The 22,978-nt window shown below is 33.7% G+C and overlaps 1 protein-coding gene across 2 annotated transcripts in view; it reads left to right on the forward strand.

The window, feature by feature from the left end:
- The window catches only part of p130CAS (Serine_rich_CAS and FAT-like_CAS_C domain-containing protein p130CAS), a 229,150-nt gene extending 217,688 nt beyond the window's left edge, over nt 1-11,462 (forward strand). For both annotated transcript variants that reach the window (XM_085959378.1, XM_085959377.1), the window contains exons 4-7: nt 6,132-6,496; nt 7,622-7,833; nt 8,590-8,742; nt 9,541-11,462. In XM_085959378.1, the coding sequence (XP_085815504.1) occupies nt 6,132-6,496; nt 7,622-7,833; nt 8,590-8,742; nt 9,541-10,412 (1,602 nt within the window). In that variant the 3' untranslated portion in view covers nt 10,413-11,462. The remainder of the gene's footprint in view (nt 1-6,131; nt 6,497-7,621; nt 7,834-8,589; nt 8,743-9,540) is intronic.
- The last annotated feature ends 11,516 nt before the right edge of the window (nt 11,463-22,978 follow it).

Consider the following 22,978-nt stretch of genomic DNA (forward strand, 5'->3'; position numbering starts at 1 on the left):
GGCTGGGAATACATACCTAAGTGTACAAACAACATTGCTTCAAAGTCTCACAAATTATTCCATCCATTTGTTCAGCGTCTCAGGCATAAATTCGTATATTAGACCTGTCGTATGTATACTCTAAATAAGCCTGCCCGCGAAATCCGCTGATTGATGAATAACATTATTTCTCACCCCTGCGCGTGAAAAAAAACGGGAGCTTTCTCGAACAGTCTTGTTGATGCTTCGCCAAATACATATAAGAAAATTTTTCAGCATGACTTCGCACGGAGCAAAGACTATGTAAGTACCGCATTATATTTGAAAAAGTAGAATATAAAAATCTTTATGTTTCCGTTTCGTAGCGATGTTTAAAGCGGGTAGTTTTATACTTTTTCAGACATTTTTTTCCTGTTCTAGAATTTTCTCCACGCAGTATTTAGTCTTCCCAGGAAAGTTATAATTAATATAATAATAAGTAATATATCACACATATTAATGGTTTTGAAGTGTGAAATAATTATCTATGTCCAATAAAATTAATATAAGTACCTACAGTCGAACATGGTTTTTACAAGGAAGATGGGACCGTCTGAATTTGCTCGTTATAAGCATTACTCGTAATATAGTTTTTAACATTTTTGGCGCCACGTTCTATTTAAGCATAGAACATTAAAAAAATCTGAAAACCATCGTAAAAATCCCCGAAACAAGCATGGCATTCATAAACTACAAAAGAAGTTGTTTATTGTAATGAAGTGCTGTGCCGCCAGCGCTGGTAGGTACGTACTGACTTCACAAAGGTTGGATTTTTTACATGCAATTTCAACCATATGCGTGGATACTTTTTCAATGTTGTCGGCGAAAAAACCAATTAGGTACTTAGACACTTAACTAGTGTCATAAACGTAATCCGATCCCGGCGGCATCAGTCTAGCTAACTGCTCGGTCGGATTTTATTGCTGATGTTGTTTTTAAACGATCGACACATTAACAGTTTTGCTCGCTATACCCGAGAAGTAGCTCGTTATAAAAGTGAATAAAACCAAGGAGAAAATCATAAACTTTAAATGTCAATGAATGTTTCGTCATTACACATCAGAGATCTCGCTATTTTCGTGATCGTAATAACCAAGTTCGACTGTATATATTATATTTGTTAGGCATAGGACTATAGGTTGTCATCTAAAAGGGGATTCAATAATTGAAAGTATGTTAAGTAGGTTATTTGTCTCTTAACAATGGTTTTACACTGAACAAAATATTCAAATATAAGTTGTATAATCTTCGCCTATTTATAAAACACGGCATTATTTAATTGTAGTTCCTACCTACCTACCTATAAATTCGAAGTAAATTAAACCTATTAATTTATTTTTCTCTATGGTTGCCATAGTGATAAATTCTTGTACAAATGGAACACTAATTTTAAATTCAAACTGAATATTCCCTCTCGTTTACAATTTATATGAACGTATTATATTACAATTCCATTTTCGAACGATAGACAATAAACTGAAACCCTTCAAGCGCAATAACTTTCTGTTTCAGAACTAGATACAGCAAAACGTGCAATTTCCCTTAACCATAAACGTTCTATACGCATACTGAACGGCACGAAACGTAGATATTTATATTGCGGACTACTATTATATCAGACACGGCACCCGGCGGTGGCATCGATCCGTAGTAAGGCAGCGTAAGCCGTAGAAGCGTAGCACCGTAGAGCCCAGTTTCTGAATCGAGATGCGCACCTACTTGTAGTCTGTAGATACTCCACGTTTTTCACTCATCTGACTGCGGTACTCATTCGCCACGCCTACACTACTCTATTCAGTTGTAGAGTGCGTTTTCTCACGTAATTTTACTTATGAAACAAATAAATTGGAAGCGAAAATTGGCTTCACAACACCATTGCGAGGCCATTACCGATATTATCGCAATTATGATCTTAAGACATTTTTTTATAATGTTACCAAGGTTTTGATAGCGACCCGCTGTCAATTAATCGTCACTTCTCCTCTGAATGAGAAGCCGTTATTCTGGCCCCCTCTATTCTATTTAAAAATTTACTATAATCTTACCGAGCTCTTCCGTTTTCCTCAATCTCAAGGCACGTTTGTATTCCTCGAAGTACCTACTCCAGAACATCTGAGACGGTCAGAGCAGAAGTGGCATAACCCACAAAAATGTCTAAACGGACTTAACCATTGGAAGAGGTTCCAGAGGTAATAGGGAACTTCTTCCAATCTAGACATTTTTGTGGGTTACGCTACTTCTGCTCTGACCGTCTCATCTGCTAGTCGCAATTCTACTTTGTGTCGTTCAAAATTAGGGTATTGTACCTACCACTATATTGTGTGCAATGTTCTTTTGAATACCACATTCACTGCAGAGCTGCGAATCGTTTCTCCCCATGAGGACATCAAACATTCTTTTTAGATTCCCTGATTGTCAATAATGTATCGTGGTTTAGGGTCACTGACAGTGCACTGTAATAGGAAGCTATTTGGAAAGATAATTTGACACAGAGGCGACTGTCTTTGACGCAAGATGACGCAGCCTGCTCATCAGAAAATTCAAAAGGGTGCCTCGAAACAGATCAAACTAGTCATACAATAATTATAAAATTACCCCAAAATATTTTTAAAAAAATCCGTATTTTTCACAATATTACGCAAACCTATAACATGATCACTCAATAACAGAATATACATACTTGTACTATAATACCACTAATAATATTATGTGCCATCTTCAATTCATTGGATAGGAAAGATATAAGTACCTACATTGTTATTTACCTACTAGGTACGTTGGTATTTGGAATTTATGGTTTTTATTTGTTTTTTTTTATATCATGGATGCCTCAAAATCAGTCAGTGCTTCGAGTCTCAAACTCCCTAATACCGCCACTGCTTTGACATGTCTGTGAAGATACGGCTTGGCAACCATCAATCATTTTCAATCATACGTTGTACAACATGTCGTCCATAATTCACTACTAAAGCATCTTTAACGGATAAATAATACGTCATCATCAAAGCAAAACTGACATCAAATCAATTCACATTTTATACCTTTCTATACCATCGCAATATACATTTTATTAAAGTTTTGCATCAAAACAGATCTTTGAAGGTATATCGTAAAATTATCTGAATCCGACATAATACTGTCGTTGCAGGTAAAAATTGTTAAGTCGCGTTTTTACGAAATCGTGACAATAACTGTTTATATGTAAAAGTGCTGACTGTCTCTCGAATAATTCATTCGTAAGAATGAGCGAGACGCAATGTTGTCATTGTATGGTACTATTTCGTACTATTTGACAGGTAGTAAAAATCGGTCAACCTGAAAATTCGTTCGTAAAAATCCAGGTTTGGATGTATTCTTGTATTGATTAATGTTACCTGTGCGATTAACCGCCTATGTCTATTATAATATATCGTCTGGATATTGTATGCTTCGATCATTTTTAAACTAAGGTGTCGATATTTTTTAATGAAGCGACCGCATCGCTTGTTTCATTTTCCGCCCTTATGCAACACATGACCTGCCTACCCCCACGAGACATCACTTGGTCACACATCATCGGCTTGATCTCACAAGATAGCCGAATTAATGATATGGAGATAGATATATTATGTCTTGCCCAATGTGTTTTTTTGGAGGTCACGAAATTTTCAGACAGCTCTTGTATCTTAATCTGTATCAGCGCATCTATTTTATAAACACGACTGCTATCGGCAGCTATCGAGGGTAGTTTTTCATTTTTTTTTGTATCGAAGTATTAGCACTAATCATTGTCACAATTACAATAAGTTAGTTGTAATTGTTACAATGAGTGCTATGTTTTAACAGCACCTCTTGGCTGTGTTAAAGTTTAGAACGAGATAGACAGTTTTCACTGTTTAGTCGGCTAACTTATTGTAATTGTGAAACTATCCTCGATAGCTGCCGATAGCGGCCTATAGCAGTATTGTGTATAGAATAGATGCGCTGATCTCTTTAATTGTGTTAACTGTCAATTCATTGTGAGAAATGCATTGTTTTGAAAATTTTCAACTGACGTTCCTCTGAGGTGGACGAAACCCGTACAATTATTTAATATAAAAAAAGTGGATTCAGTACAAAAAACTGTGTTTTTTTAAATAACATATTAAAACCGTATTAGATCTTTGATAGTACACGGGGCTAAATAAATTGTATTGAAAATTGTCTTGATACAGCTATGTTTAGTTTTTTAACTGCTCTATTTAATTTTTCATACTATGACGTATAGATGTTTAACAATAGTTTATTAAAACATAATTCTGAATAGGCTATGAAATCTCGACTGTTTGTAGAGCCTGCTGTTTTCATATGCCACAGTGTGAGTGCAACCCTATTCCGGAGCACTTTCAACAGTAACTAGATACCTTTCTATAAGCCGTGTAGTATTCGTAGTACTAAAATGCAACACTGTATAATATCAGAGGTACATATTATATCTGTTCAATACGCATTGTAGCCTATGAATGACTAATGAAATTTTACTGTTTTCTTTCAAACTCTTGAGTTGTATAATATTGTATTTTCCATGACACGCACTTTACACAGTAATTTTGTGGTTTTATAATGAATTTTATTTTATTTTTAGTTCAGTCGTTATTATTAATTCACATGTCCCCGGTAAATATATGTAGTCCCATGTATAATGATAAGTTTATAATTCATAATAATTTAATACGTCACCACCTTTATTATGCTAGTTCAGAGATTCCCAACCGGAATCCGCGAGAATCATAACATGTCACTACGTTCACGTATTTCTTTTGTAACTTACCCCATCTTAATATTTCTTCAGTTAGGTAGGGGTTCCCCTAGATTTTATAAAATGCTTCAAAGTTCCCCCATAGATTTTTTTTATATATATTGATACCACAGTGAGAATAAGGTACACACATACATCTTATTCTCGTGTTGTTACGCTCATGACTGATTACTCTGCAATGCTGGTGAATTCTGAATCAGTTTTCTTTATCTTTCAATATTTTCCACAAGTCTTGGCGGATGCTATGAGTTAATTAATTCATCGATAGTTCCACCTCATCAGCGTTCGTTCTCCACTGCTCGTCTCCAACCACACAAAGGCGCTATAGATTAGAGCCGTTCATCTAGCAGTGTTTTCCAAAGTGTGGTACGCATACCCCCTGGGGTACGGGGAGAGTTTGGTGAGGGAACGCGCTGCACTGGGCTTTGGCTACGCCTGGTGCAACAAGCATTAATATGACATCACTACAACATCCATTCTAGAAAGTTTATCGCATGCGGAAGAAGAGCAATTGTTGGAATTAGCTTTAAACGGATTCTTGAAAAATAAATATAAGGAATGTACTTTAACATCATTCTGGTTGCAAATGCAACATGTGTATCCAGTTTTAACAGCGAAAGTCGTGAAATACATCTTCCCTTTTCCAACTTCATATCTGCATATGTGAAGCTGCAATTTTTTTTCAGCCATTAAGTCATTAAAAGGAATAGGCTTTTGGATGTGGAACCGCATCTCAGATCAAAATTAACAACCAGGGAACCAAATTATGATGATCTGTCTCAACATAAACAATTTCATTCTTCTCATTGATTATAATGAATGTTATTTATAATATTACTTTTATTTATATTTTATTATGAATGAATTTTATTTTTCGTTTATTATTATTTTGTTTATGTACTAAAAAGCAAAAAATAAATATATTTTGATTGTTATTAAAGTACCTAGGTATATGCAATTTTTTTTGACGAGGGGTAACTCAGTGTTACGAAAATTATAGAAGGGGTAGACAGATGTCGAAGGTTTGGGAAACACTGATCTAGACTTTGAGAGAGCTTTTTCTTATTCTTCCCGATCATTAATTTGCCAAAACAAAGTTTTTCCTATGTTTCCAAAAACCGTTATCGTTAACCGGTGTGAGGCTGTCTAGAATATCTAGGACTAATTTATCCACACATAAGACAAGTGTCACAAAATACGCCTCCAGCACAATATTTCAAATGGCTCTTGTCGCTTTTTTTCTCTCTTCCTTTTTACAGTTTAATCATATCACACAAATTCAATACTAATAATGTTTTTACGCTTTAAATGTAATGTTATTTTTCCACTTTTCCAGGTGGTAGTCCCGCAGCGCGTCGGAGACGTGTACCTGTACGAGCAGCCGTCGTGCGCTCCCTGTTCCAGCCCCATGCTCCACCAGCAGTCAACGTACGACGTGCCGAGGTCTGCCACGTCCGTCGCCTCCGCAGCCTCCCTCACTTACGACTCTCCGCGTTCCTGGACCAGATCTTCTCCGGTCTCCGCGCAGCTGACGCCGGTTTGTCCGGTGTCTCCAGCGAGGAGGCCCGACCAGCCCGGAGAGTGGTATGATGTCCCCCGAGCGATCGCACCGCCCCATGTCGCTTTTATGAACCGTCATCTTTTGACACCGTCGAGTAGCGCCAGTTCTCTCACTGCGGAATCTGTTTCTTCCAGTAATAGGTGAGATCACAAATTTATTTGATTCGATTGACTTGATAGTTAAAAGTCTTGTATAGCCTAGCCACCATACTAGTAAGTAGAGATTTCCATCACCCGATCACCGGATGAAGATAAATATCATTTTACTGCCACGGGACAATATTTCAATTTTACCCAGTTTAAACCAGAGCATTAGAGCGGAGTTCGGAGTAGGAACACAGAGCAATGGGGCTTTACTCTGAGCACCGAAAATTTGTAGTGCTCCATTGCTCCGGATGTTTTTTTTTATTGTTATTAAATTTTCGTCCTAATGCAAACATGACACATTGCAAAATTGGAATTATTTGAAATACGGCAACACTGTCGAGTGATACATATAATAATATACGTCTTAAACTTATAATTTGTAATGTCCACAATATGTTAAAAAAAAAAAAAAAAAATTAAATAATACCTACCTATTAAAACATTTTACCCCGAGCGGAGCAGACCCTGGAGCAAGTATTCGGTCCCGGAGTGCAGCTGGAGCAGAACAACTCAAAAAAGGGTCCTCTCCAACCTCTTGTTTAAACAGTGATCTTTTTTAACGTATTTCGAATATATCCAAAAAGGTGCATAACGCTGAGGTCTTGACGTGCTTTCTCATTTTATCATAATACCCCATGCACTGCTAAATACCGTATTTTCTTTATAATAACTCGTATCTCCAAAAAGTCTTCTAACGTGTACCTACCTACTGTCTTGACAAAGAGGTGCTGTCACGTTGCCCCCATCTGCCTTCTTCAAGGAATACCGGGGACGAGTGGTATCAGTACCTACCTACTTGAATTCTAGTAATGTACATAATATAATATTATCATTAAAAAATCGAGATTTTAATTAAATTCAGAACCTGGAAAATAAACCTCAGAGCAAGGGTGAACTCTGCTACAAAACCTGCAATGCGAGATGACTTGCAGCTAATTTAATCATTCACCTTAGTAGCCTTATTATCAGCTTCACCATCATTTGTAAAAGCCCCACCTCCAATGGTGGACGGTTTTTCTTTAACATCTTTACTTTATATAAAGACTTTGTACGTAGGTACCTACTGTTGTGGAAAAATTTGAACCTAAATGTTTATTTACTATTACTTTGATACCCCAGGTCTTCACTTGCGAATATGCAAGACTATGATATACCCAAGACGAGGGGGCCAAACCTTCTACTGCATTCTCTCCAAGAGCAGCAGAACCAGACTTATGATGTACCACCATCCAACCCACAACCCAAGGAGCTCCCACTGGAATGGAGTGAAGCCCTGGATATGCTTGAAAGGCTACAGAACGAAGCCACGTCTGCCATTGCAAGACTATTGGGTAAGTTTCCAATATAACTTACCGACTACAGAGTGGAGGTTATATTAACAGACTTTTCACTAACAATGGTTATTAGCCACTGAAAAAATAATGTATTTTTTGGCAGACAGGATACTTAAGCGGGCTTGCACATCTAAACTTGTCTCGTCTGCAACGTGATGAATACGTCGATGTGACGTCATCGTTATTCACAAAACACACGTTGCCAAATGGAGCTCTGCATATTGGTGGAATGCGACTTTTTAGTTTGAAAAAAACATCTAATGCTGCTAGCAACAAATTGCATGCGTCTTGGGCTGCGAGTCAAAGCCGTGAGTATGCATACGCGCTGCAAATTGGTCATTCCTATACCAGCTCACCGGTTGCCGCATCCTATACATATCCATGTTGTAAGAGGTTACACGTGACTGTTGCTAGGCGCCTATGCAATATCGGTGCAACATTCCTAGAAGGTTTGATTTATGACTTTGCGGCAGACGAGGCAAGTTTAGATGTGCGAATCGGCTAATAATTTATGAAATTGAGTGTTTGAGTTAATCTAAAATTCTATTAAAATTCCTGTGGTTTATGACAGAAGCAAGCGATGAAATTTTTTACTGATGAACTTGTAATATGATATGACTTGAAAGTAATTTAATTCTTGGCTTTTGTAACCTTTGTTTCAGCTTCATTTTCATATATTTAGGATCGACCTGTATAGAAGGTCTTTTTCAACATCTTTGGATTATTACAATAATTTATTTCATTTTCTTTCAGGTTTCGTTCGGCCCGATTGGCGCACACACGCTTCTCTGTCAATACAGATCCTGGATGTGAGATTGGGAGCTCTTCGTTTGCGAGCCTCCCTCCATGAGCTTACAGAATTTACTGAAGGCACTTTAGGAAATGCTGCCAGTGCACATGACAAAGGTATATTAAATTAAACCACCTTAAAAAATTGTAGCGATCAACAAGTCCTGTAAGAATAAATATTGTCAGCAAAATCCGTGACATACAAATCGATCGAAATATTATTTAATTATTTTTATATACATTTTTTTCACAGGCTGTCAGCGTATCGGTAGGTGAGAAATGTGATGAAAATAAGACTGTTTAGTATGTACATTTTTAGCATACAAATTTCATACATATCTGATTACCAATTGTAAATAAGAACTTTTACTTCAGTAATATGTATTAATATTTATTATATTAAAATGCATTTCTCACTGAAGGCATGGGATACTCAGCGTTAGCATTATTCAATCATGAGGGGTTCAATAAATGGTTGAATGAATATCTCACTGCGCTTTTATCTTGATTATGTAACAGTCACCTAAGCCTCGGGTTATATATCTCACTTGTTTTTATATTAAATTTGATATTATTGTCTTTATTGCAGTTATGTAAACCGTACTTGTCGATCATTATCAATGACCTTTACTTTCTTATTGTTTACAGTTAGGTTAAGACAATCTATTTCTGCTTACTTTGCTGGACGTCTGGCAATGCTGACATAGTTGTTGACTCATTCAATTTGAGTGCCATTAATGAGAATCACTTGTGGTTCATCAACCCAGTTCATCTTATTATGTCTTATACATTCCCCTATATTAAATGTGGTGCGGGCAGTAGTGGTTTAATGTACGATCTTGCCTGATTGTTTGAAGGTTGTAAAATACATTACCTAATATGAAAATTGATCTTTTATTATCAATTCTGTTTCAGGTCTGACTGTGAAACTTCGACCTCTGGTGAAAGCATTAAGAGACGCCGATAGACTCGTGAATGAAGTAATTGCGAACTTAGACTCTTTGAATTGGTCCGTCGAGATATTGTCCCGGTCAGAAGAACACGGAAAGAGTACATCCACCCACCTGCCGCCGGATAACTTAGACCAGTTGATTGCGTGCGCTAGGGCACTGACCGAAGACGTCAGACAGACCGCATCATTCATTCAAGGAAATTCTACATTACTATTCAAGAAGACCGTCTCTCTCCAAATCAAAGAGACGACTGGAGTCGGGGAATGGGTTGAAGAATACGATTACGTCAAGCTAGAGTCGAGGGAATCCGTGAATAAGAAGCATGCTGAAATACGAGAATCGTTACCGAAAGACATGAAGAAGTCTTTTGACAATGTTATAAAAGATGCTGATTACTGCCCGACGACTTTGCAATCTTACAACATGGCCCCTAACGATAAACAACTCATCACGTTCTATGCTGCGCAGACGGTTACGTATTTTACGTACTTGACGAACGCCATAGACGCATTTTTGAAGACAGTGGAATGCAACCAACCGCCGGCCGTGTTCTTGGCCCACGGAAAGTTTTTAGTGTTAAGTGCTCATAGATTAGTTTATATAGGCGACTCGGTTCACAGAAATATTGACAATACAGAAGTGAAGGCCAGGATTCTCGGCTGTTCCAATGTTTTATCTGACGGATTAGCTGCGACCGTGGCCAAAACCAAGAATGCGGCTTTGCATTATCCCAGTGTAGGGGAAGTTCAAGATATGGTAGACTCCGTCGTCGATGTCTCACATCTGGCGAGAGATTTAAAGCGTTATATAATTGAAGTTGCCAGTAAATCTTAGCTTTGATTTATATTATTAATATTATAATATGTTATTTACGTAATAGACTCGCCGTATTTATAAGCTGACTAAGCCAAATTTACATTCAGTGAAGCCTACATTTAATTTTGCACGCCACAAATAAATTTGTTGTCAACAGCTGGTATTATTGGAAGATAAACAGTGTCTCATAGAAGTTATCTCCTGTGTAAATAGCGCGATTGCTTGCTGTGTTTGGTCCACCTTCCGAATACCTGATACTTTCAGGTGGCAGAAGTTCTTAAGTGACTCAAATTATGTATGACAATGTCGTATTGTGGTAGTGTCTCTGTGTGAAAGGCACAAAAAACTTGGATTATAAATTGAAGGAACCTTATTATCTGTTATGACATTTAAAATTATTTAGCAAACGCATGAGGCATGCTAAGCTCCACAAATATTAATATCGCTAAGTTGTCTGATTTTTCTCCAATTTTATGACACACGCAATGGCTGTTATTTTTTATATTCATTATGATTACTTACACAACTGTAGTTATGAACGGTTTTACACACATTTGACAGATTACTTCAACTAAATGATAATGTCGATGTGTAGATTAGTTGCTTACCTATTCATCGTGACAGATTGTCTTTTTACATGCCCTACAAATTGTCAAATAAATGTCATAGCAGCAGTGTGAAGTTCTGTGCAAATGAACCAGCAATGCGAATTCACTTATAGCTAACTTAATCAGTGGAGCAGTGATCCTTTTTTTGCTTCAATTTCATAAATTTCGGCTCCATCTCTAAGGTAGAAGGTTTTTTATAACTTACATAATTATTTGGAAAGGCACCATTTGTTTTAACGTAAACTCTATATCAGAAACAGGAATACCTCTTGACATCCTGGCATGACACATGGTGAATTAATGCAACATCTAGACAAAATTTCAATAAACGTATATCATTCGAAATGATTTCATACGGTATGGAGTGACGAAGCTCTCATGATACCGTAATCTCCTGCTTTACAATGTTCATGAACTAAAGAGTGTTTTAATTATACATCAATTTGGTAAGCAATGTTGATAATTCAAAATAAATAAAATGAAAAGTATTCCTCAAAATAAAATGGGTATATCGAGTCTATTACGTATTTAATGTTTTTATGACTAGAAAAACTGTATGTAACTTTTGCTCTAAACACTACTTATAAAGGCATAATAATTATGTTTTATGTAGTTTTAAGTCATGAGTCATAAAATAACCAGATACAGCAATTTGGTTTTAAAATCGTCTTTTACTTGACATGCAAAAGTCAATAATCTGCCATGATTTACGTTCAAAAATATTAACATAACCGCCATATTATGAAAAAAGTTCTGACCGGAATGCCAAAGCTTATATTTAGCATGTTTTTATTATGTAAATAAAATGATATTTTATTTATTTTTAGTTAATTAGGTATACGGTATCTATATTGAAAAAAATCAGATCATATACCTAGGCAGTTTCTTTCAAAATGTGTTCATAAATTATTTCATTTGGCAGCTTGTGAACATTCTTTAAATCAATATTAAAATTAATGACACTTGTATACCATGTAGAATAGTGTTACTTATGCTGTGATTACATTATGATGCACGTAGTATACTGTCACAGTAAGCTGCCGCTACGGGAAAAAGTGTGTAATGCCATTTTTCTTGGTGTTTACACATTTAGAACATTTAAATGAACATTGTCAGTTAGCAAAATGTGCCGAAATCACCAGAACAACAATGAGGTCACCTCACACGTACCGCACTGCATTGACACCCGCATGACTCTACGAAGGTTTTTTATCATTTTCTACATGCCTATACAATTTCAACTCATGTCAAAATCGCGTGTTTTTTGTTTTTAGCAGTTGGCACAATGTATTTTCTATAAGAATGTTGTCTATAGTCTATGGTCTGTAGGTTGGGTTCTGTTCAAAATATTATCTATATGGATGCAATATCGCAAGTAATTTTAACTTACGCACAAGTAGAAACTGTTAAAATTAATTGAAATTAGCATGAATAATGAATAATAATTCAAAATACTAATACATTAGAGCTGGCACTCTCCATCATTGAATTTATAGAGATAGTGATCAATCAAAATATTCTGCAGAATGACAAAACCATAGACTAAATTTGTCACCGTGACAGCATGACAGTACGCGACGTGCATTATAATGTATTTGAACCTTTAAATGGAGGTCCTGTGGTGATCTAATATTCATTTTTTTATTATTTAAACGAACAATCTTCAATCAAATATCAGCATTCAAATATTTTATTTAATTATTTGCAAACAACGAATTGTGAAATTGAAATTTATGAAAACACCATATTAAATTTAAATAAATGCTTTAAATCAATATTGATTGTAATGAATTAGTATACATAATAGATTCTTATACATTTATAGGAGTTAGTTCGACACAAAGCATTATGAAATAATCATACATATTATTGTAAAGAATGTATTTTTAATTTAAATATTATGTAAGTAGGTACTTATCAATATAATATTATGTAATTTGTATGGTATGCTACTGTTATTAGTTCCAGATACCATTTATATTAATTTAATCAACCATTCTCCGTGTGCTTGTTTATTATTTGAATTGCATCATTATTCCCATGTGTAACAGCGATACATTGATAACTCGAAATCTTATAATCTTTTTTATATATAGTTTTGCGATAACATGTATGTAAAATCACAATTTTTAATACATCTTCATGTTCCACAAACAATACAATGAACCTAATTGACAAGTATAGTAGAATCTAGATATAACGGACTAATGCGGGTGAGGAGGTGTCCTTTAAATCTGAAAGTCCGTTATATAAAAACACAAACAATATCCTGTTTATCGTCTTCGGATAATATATCCAGACACACCCGCTGTGGAGTGACGTTAATGTTCGATATCGACGCACTTGCTTCCGGTAATCCTGCTTTGAAAAAAGAATCAAGTTTTGTCTACACTTTTGAAGCCTGCTGTTTTTTTTTAATAATCAACTCCAAAAAAATTACAAAAATGTGTGTAATATAGTTAGTCAATAAATGATATTAGATCGTCGAGATGCGATCTTATCACTGTTAACTATGTTTTTGGACATGTTGTTTCTTCTTCCTCGCTATCTTCACTTCCATTCTCATTTTCCAAGATCATAACTTCATCAGCTGCAATTTCACTTTCCAGTCATGTGATACTCAGGGTCACCTTCATCTACTTCTAACCATTGTAAACTTATTGAATAGAATAATAAATGCATACATTCACTTTGAGTAAACAAATTAAACTACTGTGCAGCTATGTGGATTAGCAGCCAGCATTGCAAACGTCATTGCTACGTTCAGTCTACGAGCGGAACGGCATTATGACTCGAATTCAAGTGCGTGAGGTATGCGTATTTATCATGCTCAGAACATTGTTTACAAGTGATGACACTTGGATTTTAACATGTATAACATTAAGAGGATGTTACAATTTTCACATTTGACCAGATATTTTGTCCGTTATATCAAGGTTCTACTGTAATCCTAGATCTTAAAAGCACTCTTCCAAACATTGATGATTTTAGAATAATATTTCTTAATGATTAGATGTGGGCTAAAAGAAGAGTTTTGACAAGTATTATTATTGATTATTATTTATCTCTAAAATCAAAAACTGGGAATGTTTCTTTTAAACTTAACATAACCTGGATTAGTCTGCAATGACCAATGGTTTAGATTAATTTACATATATTTTTTTTGTGTGTGTTTGCACCTACAGCATTGATCTAATATATTAAATGAGTGGCTAACATACTCTGAAGATATGAGCTTAAAGCCTCGTTGTGCATCTCAATTTTTGTTGAACAACTGTCTATTGAATTATAGTTAAAACACACTTCAACAAAGTTGGTCAACTTCAAATCAAGAATGAAGTTCGGATAACAATAAATCCAGATAATCGAGTACCGGATAACCGAGGTTGCACTGTAAATTGAATTGAGTGAAGTTAAGATCCTTTCTTCTTTGATCGATTCCATTGAGAGGCATTATTCGTATTAAGTCGATGATGCATTGACACATGGGAATAGAAATAATGGAGATGTACGAAATAACAAAGTCACTTGACGCCATCTTGTTTAAGACTATCCATTCAGTCTAAGCTGATATTATTTTAGAAAAATTGCTATTCAATTGTGCGATTATTATATTATTCAACAGATAGTTGATCAACCAAAATTGACATGTGAGAACTCAGCAAAAGAAAATTTTGTTGATTTATTACACTGAAAATGTGGACTTCTTTGATGGACACTTTTCATTAATTGTAAATGACAATCTTTGAGCAGTATTTCACAAAACCGACTCCTATTCTTGTTGTCAAACATACCTCATTGTTCATAATATTTTTTTCGCCGATGTGTGTCTAAGTGAAAACTGTAATAATTGAACACTGACTGGTGAAATATTTTCATGAAGCTTCACCATAGAAGATAATAATAATGAGGTATGTAGATATCATTACTTCCCATGCTCAAGCGGGGATAATTTTAATATTGCCTACAGTCGCTGTCGTTGACAGTTTTTACATCGCCACTCTTGTTATACAGGGTTTAGTCTCTCTCGGTTCCCTTTCCCACATTTTCTAGTTAATTGCCCGATAACCTTATTTACAACGTGGTGCATTTATAACAAGATCATGTTACTGATTGGTATTAGTATACTCGTAGCTATCCGATTAAAATTGTCTTATATGCATTCTTCTCAGATATGTCAAATTATAACATAATTACATTAATACCTCAATGAAAATAGTAAGCACTAAATGTTGAAAACCGTTTTATAGTCTACTTGTTGTCGTCGAGCTATTAAAACCTCGGATGTGACAATTTTGTCAAAATGGTTTTTTTTATATTTCCTCTTCATTTATAATAATAGTCCTGATAGTTTAGTAAAGGGACGAGGTTACTTAGAAAGCGACTGAATCTACAATAACTGAAACAAGAAGATCAGCGCAGGAACACTCTAGACAGAAGTAGATTATTGGCAATGCCTGTCATTTCAGTGATCATTATCCTCCGTATATAAAGTGAAACTCTCAATATTCTATATATCAGTGTACTATTTGACCCATTTTAATAAGACTTTAATACCTCCAATGTACATAATCATTACATCGGAGTTATCACAAACATTTAATGATACATACCTTCATTTTTGTGTTTATATGTACAGGGGATCCTCATTATCGGAATTTGTAGGAACATGCAAAAAAAATATAAAAACACAAGTGCAATAGCTGACAGTCGTCAACTGTCACTTTAATCTTTCAATCCCACACTCCTACGCTACTTCTGTCTTGCTCACGTGTCTTTTTCTTTTCTAAACATATCCCAATTAAACCCATTTACTAAGTAATTTTGGTCAACGATTTAAGCGGATTCACTTTAATTCGTATGTTTTCAGTCCCAATTACCCTCCGATAATGAGGACCCCCTGTGTAGCAATTATTTGTCTTTTCTGTAAAATTTAAATTTTGACACTTTAAGAGGTTTTAACAGTTCAATGATGATAATTATGTACATAAAAATATTAAATGAACAAGAATGAGCTAAAATTTTTTTATACAAAAATTAATAATAATATTGTACTACATAATATTATGTACTTATGAATTTTAGTTTTGCCTTATTTTGCATTCAAAATAATTCATAGAATGTATTTATAAATGAACACAAAGTAATTGTTCCTTGGAAAATAAAATAATATATTATGTATGAAATATCTGTTTATTGATATATTGTAATAAAATGCTTATTCCGTACTGAAAATATTATAACATAGTATCTACCTACTAGATTTAAAGTGTAACATAGGTATATGATGTGCTAGATTTATATAGATGTAAATAGGTAATGTTTATACACTTGGTTATCATATTGTTGAATTATGCTATGATGGAGAATGGAGTTTTACCCAATAAAGTTTTATATTATTATGTGTTAGTAATCAAATAACATGTTTTATTTTGGTAGAATTTTTACCCTCCCTGTAGAAAATTTAATAAGAGCGAAATGCAAAAACAAATGATAGATGTCTAACTTACGATGTCGAATTCAGCGACCTAGTTTGACTGAAAATTTTTATACAATATAGTCCAATAACAAGAAATTGCTGATAATAGGAAGTCACTGCAGTCACATATAGAAGACTTCGGCAAGAAGAGATGTTTAAATAATGTATCGGCTCTCTTTAGATGCGACTTCTTTTCTTCTTCGCAATAAACAAAAAGTTTACTAATAATAATTTTGACATCACTCCTGATTGTTGTAGACATAATTTTATTAAAAAAAGCTTAAAATTTCGTGAATTTACAGATCCGTATATCATGGGAGCGTAAAGTGAAATGATAAATATGGGGCGTTATTCATTTGGAAACGGAAGTGCGATTATCTGTACTGGAAAGGATTGTGAGTTCACAATTTTAACATGTGGACAAGTTCTTGTTCGACAATAAGTCCTTGATTTACGTGATTAATTCGTTCTGAAAATTTTCATGTATGTCGAAAAATCACATAAGTCAAATAAAACATAAAATACAATTTTTAAAAAATATGTGATGGTTTAAATGGATAGGTGAAAATAAAACGGATCTACATAAGTACATACATTTATGAGGCCATCCACAGACTGAAACCGTATGCGGTTTAGAGCCGTGTGCACTAAACATATGATTTCTATTCATGGAAATATATGTTCACAAAGTATAATATTATAAGCATCTGATCGTGTTCGTTTATACTATATACTTACACATTATCCTCTATCTGAAAACTATTCTCATTTTTCTTGATTCCTGTTAGACTTGACAAAAATTCATAGCTACCTCTGTATCTGCACTGATAGCCTCACCTGTTACTTTGATGTTGTGTTGTTTATTATGGCCTTTTTGAAACCATCCGTGGCTTGGAGTGAATGTATGTAAGACAATCACCATTTTACAAGGTTTTTTTTAGGTCATATTCTTATTTGTCCGGTGGTTGTTTGTCCGGTACAAATCTTGCAATCGATTTTTAACTAACTGACTAGCTAGACATTTGAAACTTTTAGAATATATCAGAACACGATGCCAATGCATTTTTTTAATACTTTTAGCCATCTTTAAGTAGAATTGATTTCATTTTCAGTTAATTCTGTTTTGTATGAAAAGTTATTTCAGAAGAAATCCGTAAAAAGTAAAACTATTATTGGTTGCTAAGCAGATAGTTCTAGCAACTAAATTATTAATATATACATGCGTTACTATGGAAATCAATATGAAGTGTCAAGTCAAGTTTATATGATTCAACAGAAAATTTTAAAACATTGTATTTAAAAAGTTCTTTTTATCTTGTAATTATTTACACTTCGGGTCTTCAAAAAGACCAAGGGCTGTCTCCTGTATTAGCATAAGGCGTAGGTATTGAAATTTGTTGTTGCTGCATATTATCTTCTATCCGTATTATGAATAATTTTTCCATTTCTTCTATTAATATTCCACAATTACAAATTGTTTATTTTTTACTATATTACTCTTAGTTTGAGATAAAACAATATTACAAGATCATTTATCGCCTATTTCTTTTTAAAAATAATTATCCACATACAGTACTCTCTCCGTAATCCGCCACCCCAAAAACCAGACAAGTGTCCAATTAGTGAAAGCGGCGGATTATAGTGTAGGTATACATACAAAATATGGTAAAAATTAAAACAGGTATTTCGTAAAAATATTTATTTTTTTTTGAGAAATTTGTACTAGCAAATTACAGTTTTATTTATAATAAAAATCAAGTATTTACTATATTATACATATTTATAAACCAAGTTTATTAACTAAATTTTAAACAGTAAATCAATTAACACAACCAATTGTTCAGTGAGGCAGATATTCTTGAATGGCATAGTATTCCTGGCTTTCCCTATGACCGAAAGCTTCAGTTTGTGTGTCTGGGACACAAACTGAATCGAGCTTCAATATTGGGACCATACCTAAATAAGATTTCATATAAATAAAAAAGATTTCAAGTTTTACACATTTATATTGTTTGTAAAAATCGATGTTTTTTAAAATAAATATAAAAAATATGAAAACTTAATAAACTAAATTTTCATAATAAATATGACCATAAAATATAATGTAATAAAAAGATGTAACCCTGTGATATTGTTTACTGTGATAAGTGAAACTATACTTTGCGGTATAATACTTATATAGGTACATTCGAATGGACACAAAAAATTAGATATTTATTTAGTTTATATAATGTCATTATCAATTTCCAGGATCTATCCGATGCTGGGTGAAAGAAAAATAGTCATAAGCCACAAAATTAATTTTAATACATTGATTTTTAATAGCCAATGGATAAATTATATGTTTTTTTCCGTGTGATGTGTAGAATAACAATAGTATACACAAATCAACATGGGACGCAAAACGGCTATAGTATTATAGTTACTTCTTATAATTTTTGTAAACATTAAAATGCTTATATATCAAAACAATGTTTCTGTGGCATGTTATTGTCTATTAATAACCCCTTTAAACTTTGTGAAAGTATAAGATACAAAATTAGTTAAAAATAGAATTAGTGGGTATTTAATAAAATATCCCAGTCTACTGTCTACTATTTTAGCTTTTAAATTATAATTTTTAAGAGAAAATTAGAGGGTGGCAAATTCAAGGATTGTCTTGGATGGCAAACGCCCTAGCTACGCCACTACCTTATCTTAAAGGGAAGGCATAAAATGTAATGAAACAAAAAAAAACACAGTTATTTTAATGAAATATTATTTATTTTTCATCAATAATAATTGGGTGGAGCGATACACATAAAAAGTATTTTCATTTAATTGGGATGTAATATCTTAATAAAATTAGGGTGTTGATAAAATCTTACAATTATACAAATTAATAATAAAAAAGAACTATACCTAAATAAAGTTAGGTATTTAGTAGAAACATTAGTGGATAAAAATAATAGGCAAACAATACGTACTTCTGAATAGTTACACAATTAATAATTTAAAAAAAAACACGAACTATACCTAAATAAAGTTAGGTTTTTCATAGAAACACAATTTTGACATTGCATAAGAAAAAAGTTACCCAAAGTATAATGGAAAATAGTTTAACAAAAATTACCTATACCAAAATAAAGTTAAGGTGGTTGATAAAAACATACGAGTAGGTATCAATATAATAGTTGGTAATAAACTTTGACAAAAAAATCCTAAACTCAATAAAGTGACTTTTTCTACCAACAATAAAAATAAAGATATAGAATACTGTACAAAACCTAATACTAGTAGGTTATAAAAACTTACAAAAACAGTATCCGAAACAGTAACTGGAATGCGATGGTAAAACAAAATTCGTTGATGAACGGACCTGTCCGTGTATACGATAAATAATACTAAAAACAAACGATTATTATTTCAAATGAAATTAAAAATAAATTCTTAATCCAACATATTATATAATTAATAAATTTAATATAACACTTTTAAAATAATATTGGTAAGATTCGCCAAATTCACTGTACATTAAAATATAAACGCTTAAAACAAAATCTTACAAATAAGTTTAAAAATAATAAAAATTCCGACAATCTCATGAAACATATAATATGAACTACACAAAATATGTATGATCTAAAAAATTAACATGAAGGCATGACATTAACCTTTTCCACTCTGATCATTTTTTTTCAAAACGTATTAGCTACTCTGATCTAAATTCGGGACTTTCTTGTAGAAGTTTAAAGTATGTTTATATTAAATAATAACTTAATACTGATCCAGCGAGTGAAAAATGTCAATAAATTTGTCTGTAGTACCTGAATATACAAGAAAAACTATTTTTTCTAAATTTGATATTTAAAAAAAAAACTTCATCAGATTTAGGACACCGTGTTTGACGATTCATATGACCATTACCGATGCTATTGGTTTTTGCTACGGTTTGCAAAAAAAAAATGCTTTATGGGACTTAAATTTACTAAAAGTAATACATATGCTTTTAATATGTTGTATAGTCATATATTAATTATCAATATATTATGTGAATAGTTCAGAACACAAGTAATATAACCGTAAATGCTACTTAAATTCTTGCAGCAGTTTCTTTTTAATCATCCTGTGACTCATTGCGATTTCTTACGCATGCAAACTATTAATTGGCTGTAATATTCAAGATGTCGTCTTGTATTAATTTTTTATATGTTAAACTTTAAACCAATGTAAATTTGATGTTTGAGGCTTTCATGGTTGTTTTTTATCGTAGTATATTCTTGGGTTTTCACCGTGTCTCCTTCTTCCTTCTTTACTCGACGTTTCGGGCTCATTGCAGAGGCCATTATCATGTTTTAACATTAACATACTTTGTTTTAATTTTGGTTTTTTTATGGCTGTCGGCAAATTTTTCCTATTCGTCATTATCGTCCCTGTTAAATGTGTTTTCAACTTTAATAGTTCATCTGAAAGCGGTAGGCTGGTATAAAACCGATCGGTATACATGTGATAGCCTTCTGCTTCCGGAATAGTTTCCAATAGATTTGTATACAATTGTAAAACTATTCTGGATGTAAATTGAAGATCAGGTCTAATTAGTTTCTCCGTTGTAAGTGACCCGTAATATGGAATAAAAGAATAAATATAACCACAACTCGAATCAGCCAATACATATAAACGAAAACCTCATTTAGTCGGCTTATTTGGGTTATACGTCATGAAACAAATTTTCCCTTTAAAATTCACGACAGATTCATCAACAACTATTTCTCTTCCCGGAAAGAAGTGGGCCTACTGCATCTGCGCAGTAGCAACCTCCCGGTAAAAAAACGAACTACGTTCTGTCAAAATAGTCGCTGGCTTGTGGCTTCTCAGCGAATGGAAAGTTTTGTGTGTAATCTTCAAATCGCAGTAGCTGAATCGCCCGCTTTTAAATTCGCCAACAAACAGCTCGTAAAGAAGCTCAATGTAATTGACGCATTAGCGGTCGATAAGTATAGAATGGATCCACTGGTGAACATTTTATTTATTTTGGACAAAAACCTTTATTTTCTACCACGATTTATTACTAAGTAACTGTGGGTGTTTTGCAATGAGTGTTTCACACTCATTGCGTTTTGGGGGTTTATTTTTGGCAATGTGAGTTTTGAAAAACGATATTACCACATTTTTCTGTGACTCCGTCCATGGTACGAGAACTCTTTTTTTTTTGTTGGATTTTCAATATCGATGCTATTAATATTTTTAGAAGTAGACGGAGTACAATTACTTGCCAGGTTTTCATTAATTTCATCATTAATTTCGTTTTCGCAATTATCAACTCTGTCTTCATAAAGTTGAAGGTCATTAGGGCTCTCAATTAATAAATCTATATCAATCTAAATCAATCTCAATTTCTTTCAAACTTTTCCCTTTGTATTGCGCAGCCGTGCCCTTCTCCATCAACAATAATATTTTCGATATTTTTGTAGTTTGATAGACGTCGTCAGGTAGCCTATACGATTGTCTATGAACTCCGCTGTCCGCTATGACCCATAATCCGATATGGCTAACGTCCGCTATGGCCCATAAAATTGGCCAACTGCTCAATATCATTTTCTGTCATGTTGAGTAGCTGAGATATCGTAGCTAAGTGTTTTCTTAGCTTGGTCGATGTAATGGAGTGAGGGTTTTTAGCATTACATGCTTTTGCATGCTTTTGTAAAATTTTGTATCCACATATTGGGGTATTTAGATGTGGTCGTCCGAATAAATAACGGTTTTCAATTCCCATGTAATTATTTCTGACTTTCAAGAGCAATTTAAGATTTTCTTGGACGTCTAAACAAAACAGGGACACCTCGGCTTCTTTTCCTTCTGATCACCACGCGTTTAAATTTTTGCATTAGTATTTTTTCGGTTGGTGTTATAACATCTCCGAATTCATCGTAGTTTTTTTGGTAGTCTAACTCTGACATTTCATAAATATGTAACGGTAGTCTCTGAAGTTCTCCTGGGCGTTTTCGGTTTAGCAGAAGAACTTGGCAAAACACCACTTCTAGTAAATCGGTATAGGCGATTTCGTCGTTATTATTGGAAATAAGCCTAGAGGCAGCATTACTTGCTCTGTTTATTAAATAGTCTTTTAACAATTTTAAATCACTTGCAAGTGGTACCAGAGTTACTTTATTCCACTTCTGTACATTTAAATCATCTGCCGCCTGGCTCGAAATTTCAAATCTCCAATTTGATGTAAAAAGTAAAATCATGGTTTTCAGATTACTTTCAGCATCGGCAGATTGAATATCAGCAAAATAATTTTTTTTTTTTAACGCATAAACAATGGCGATATCACAACATTGTTTTAGCGATGTTGCGATATTCATCGCATATGTTGGACTTAAAAATGCGTCTTTATTAGAGTCATATTGGGCGACAACTTTTGTCGCTTCGACAAATAAATCAAAATTTTTAGGAGTCAGTGCTTGAAACAGATTTTTTATACTTGGATCCATTGTTTTAATCTGTATCAATAAATT

Source organism: Rhyacophila brunnea, unplaced genomic scaffold, assembly GCF_057557595.1.
Source record: "Rhyacophila brunnea isolate RB1 unplaced genomic scaffold, BYU_Rbru_1.0 scaffold_9, whole genome shotgun sequence".
NCBI lineage: Eukaryota > Metazoa > Arthropoda > Insecta > Trichoptera > Rhyacophilidae > Rhyacophila > Rhyacophila brunnea.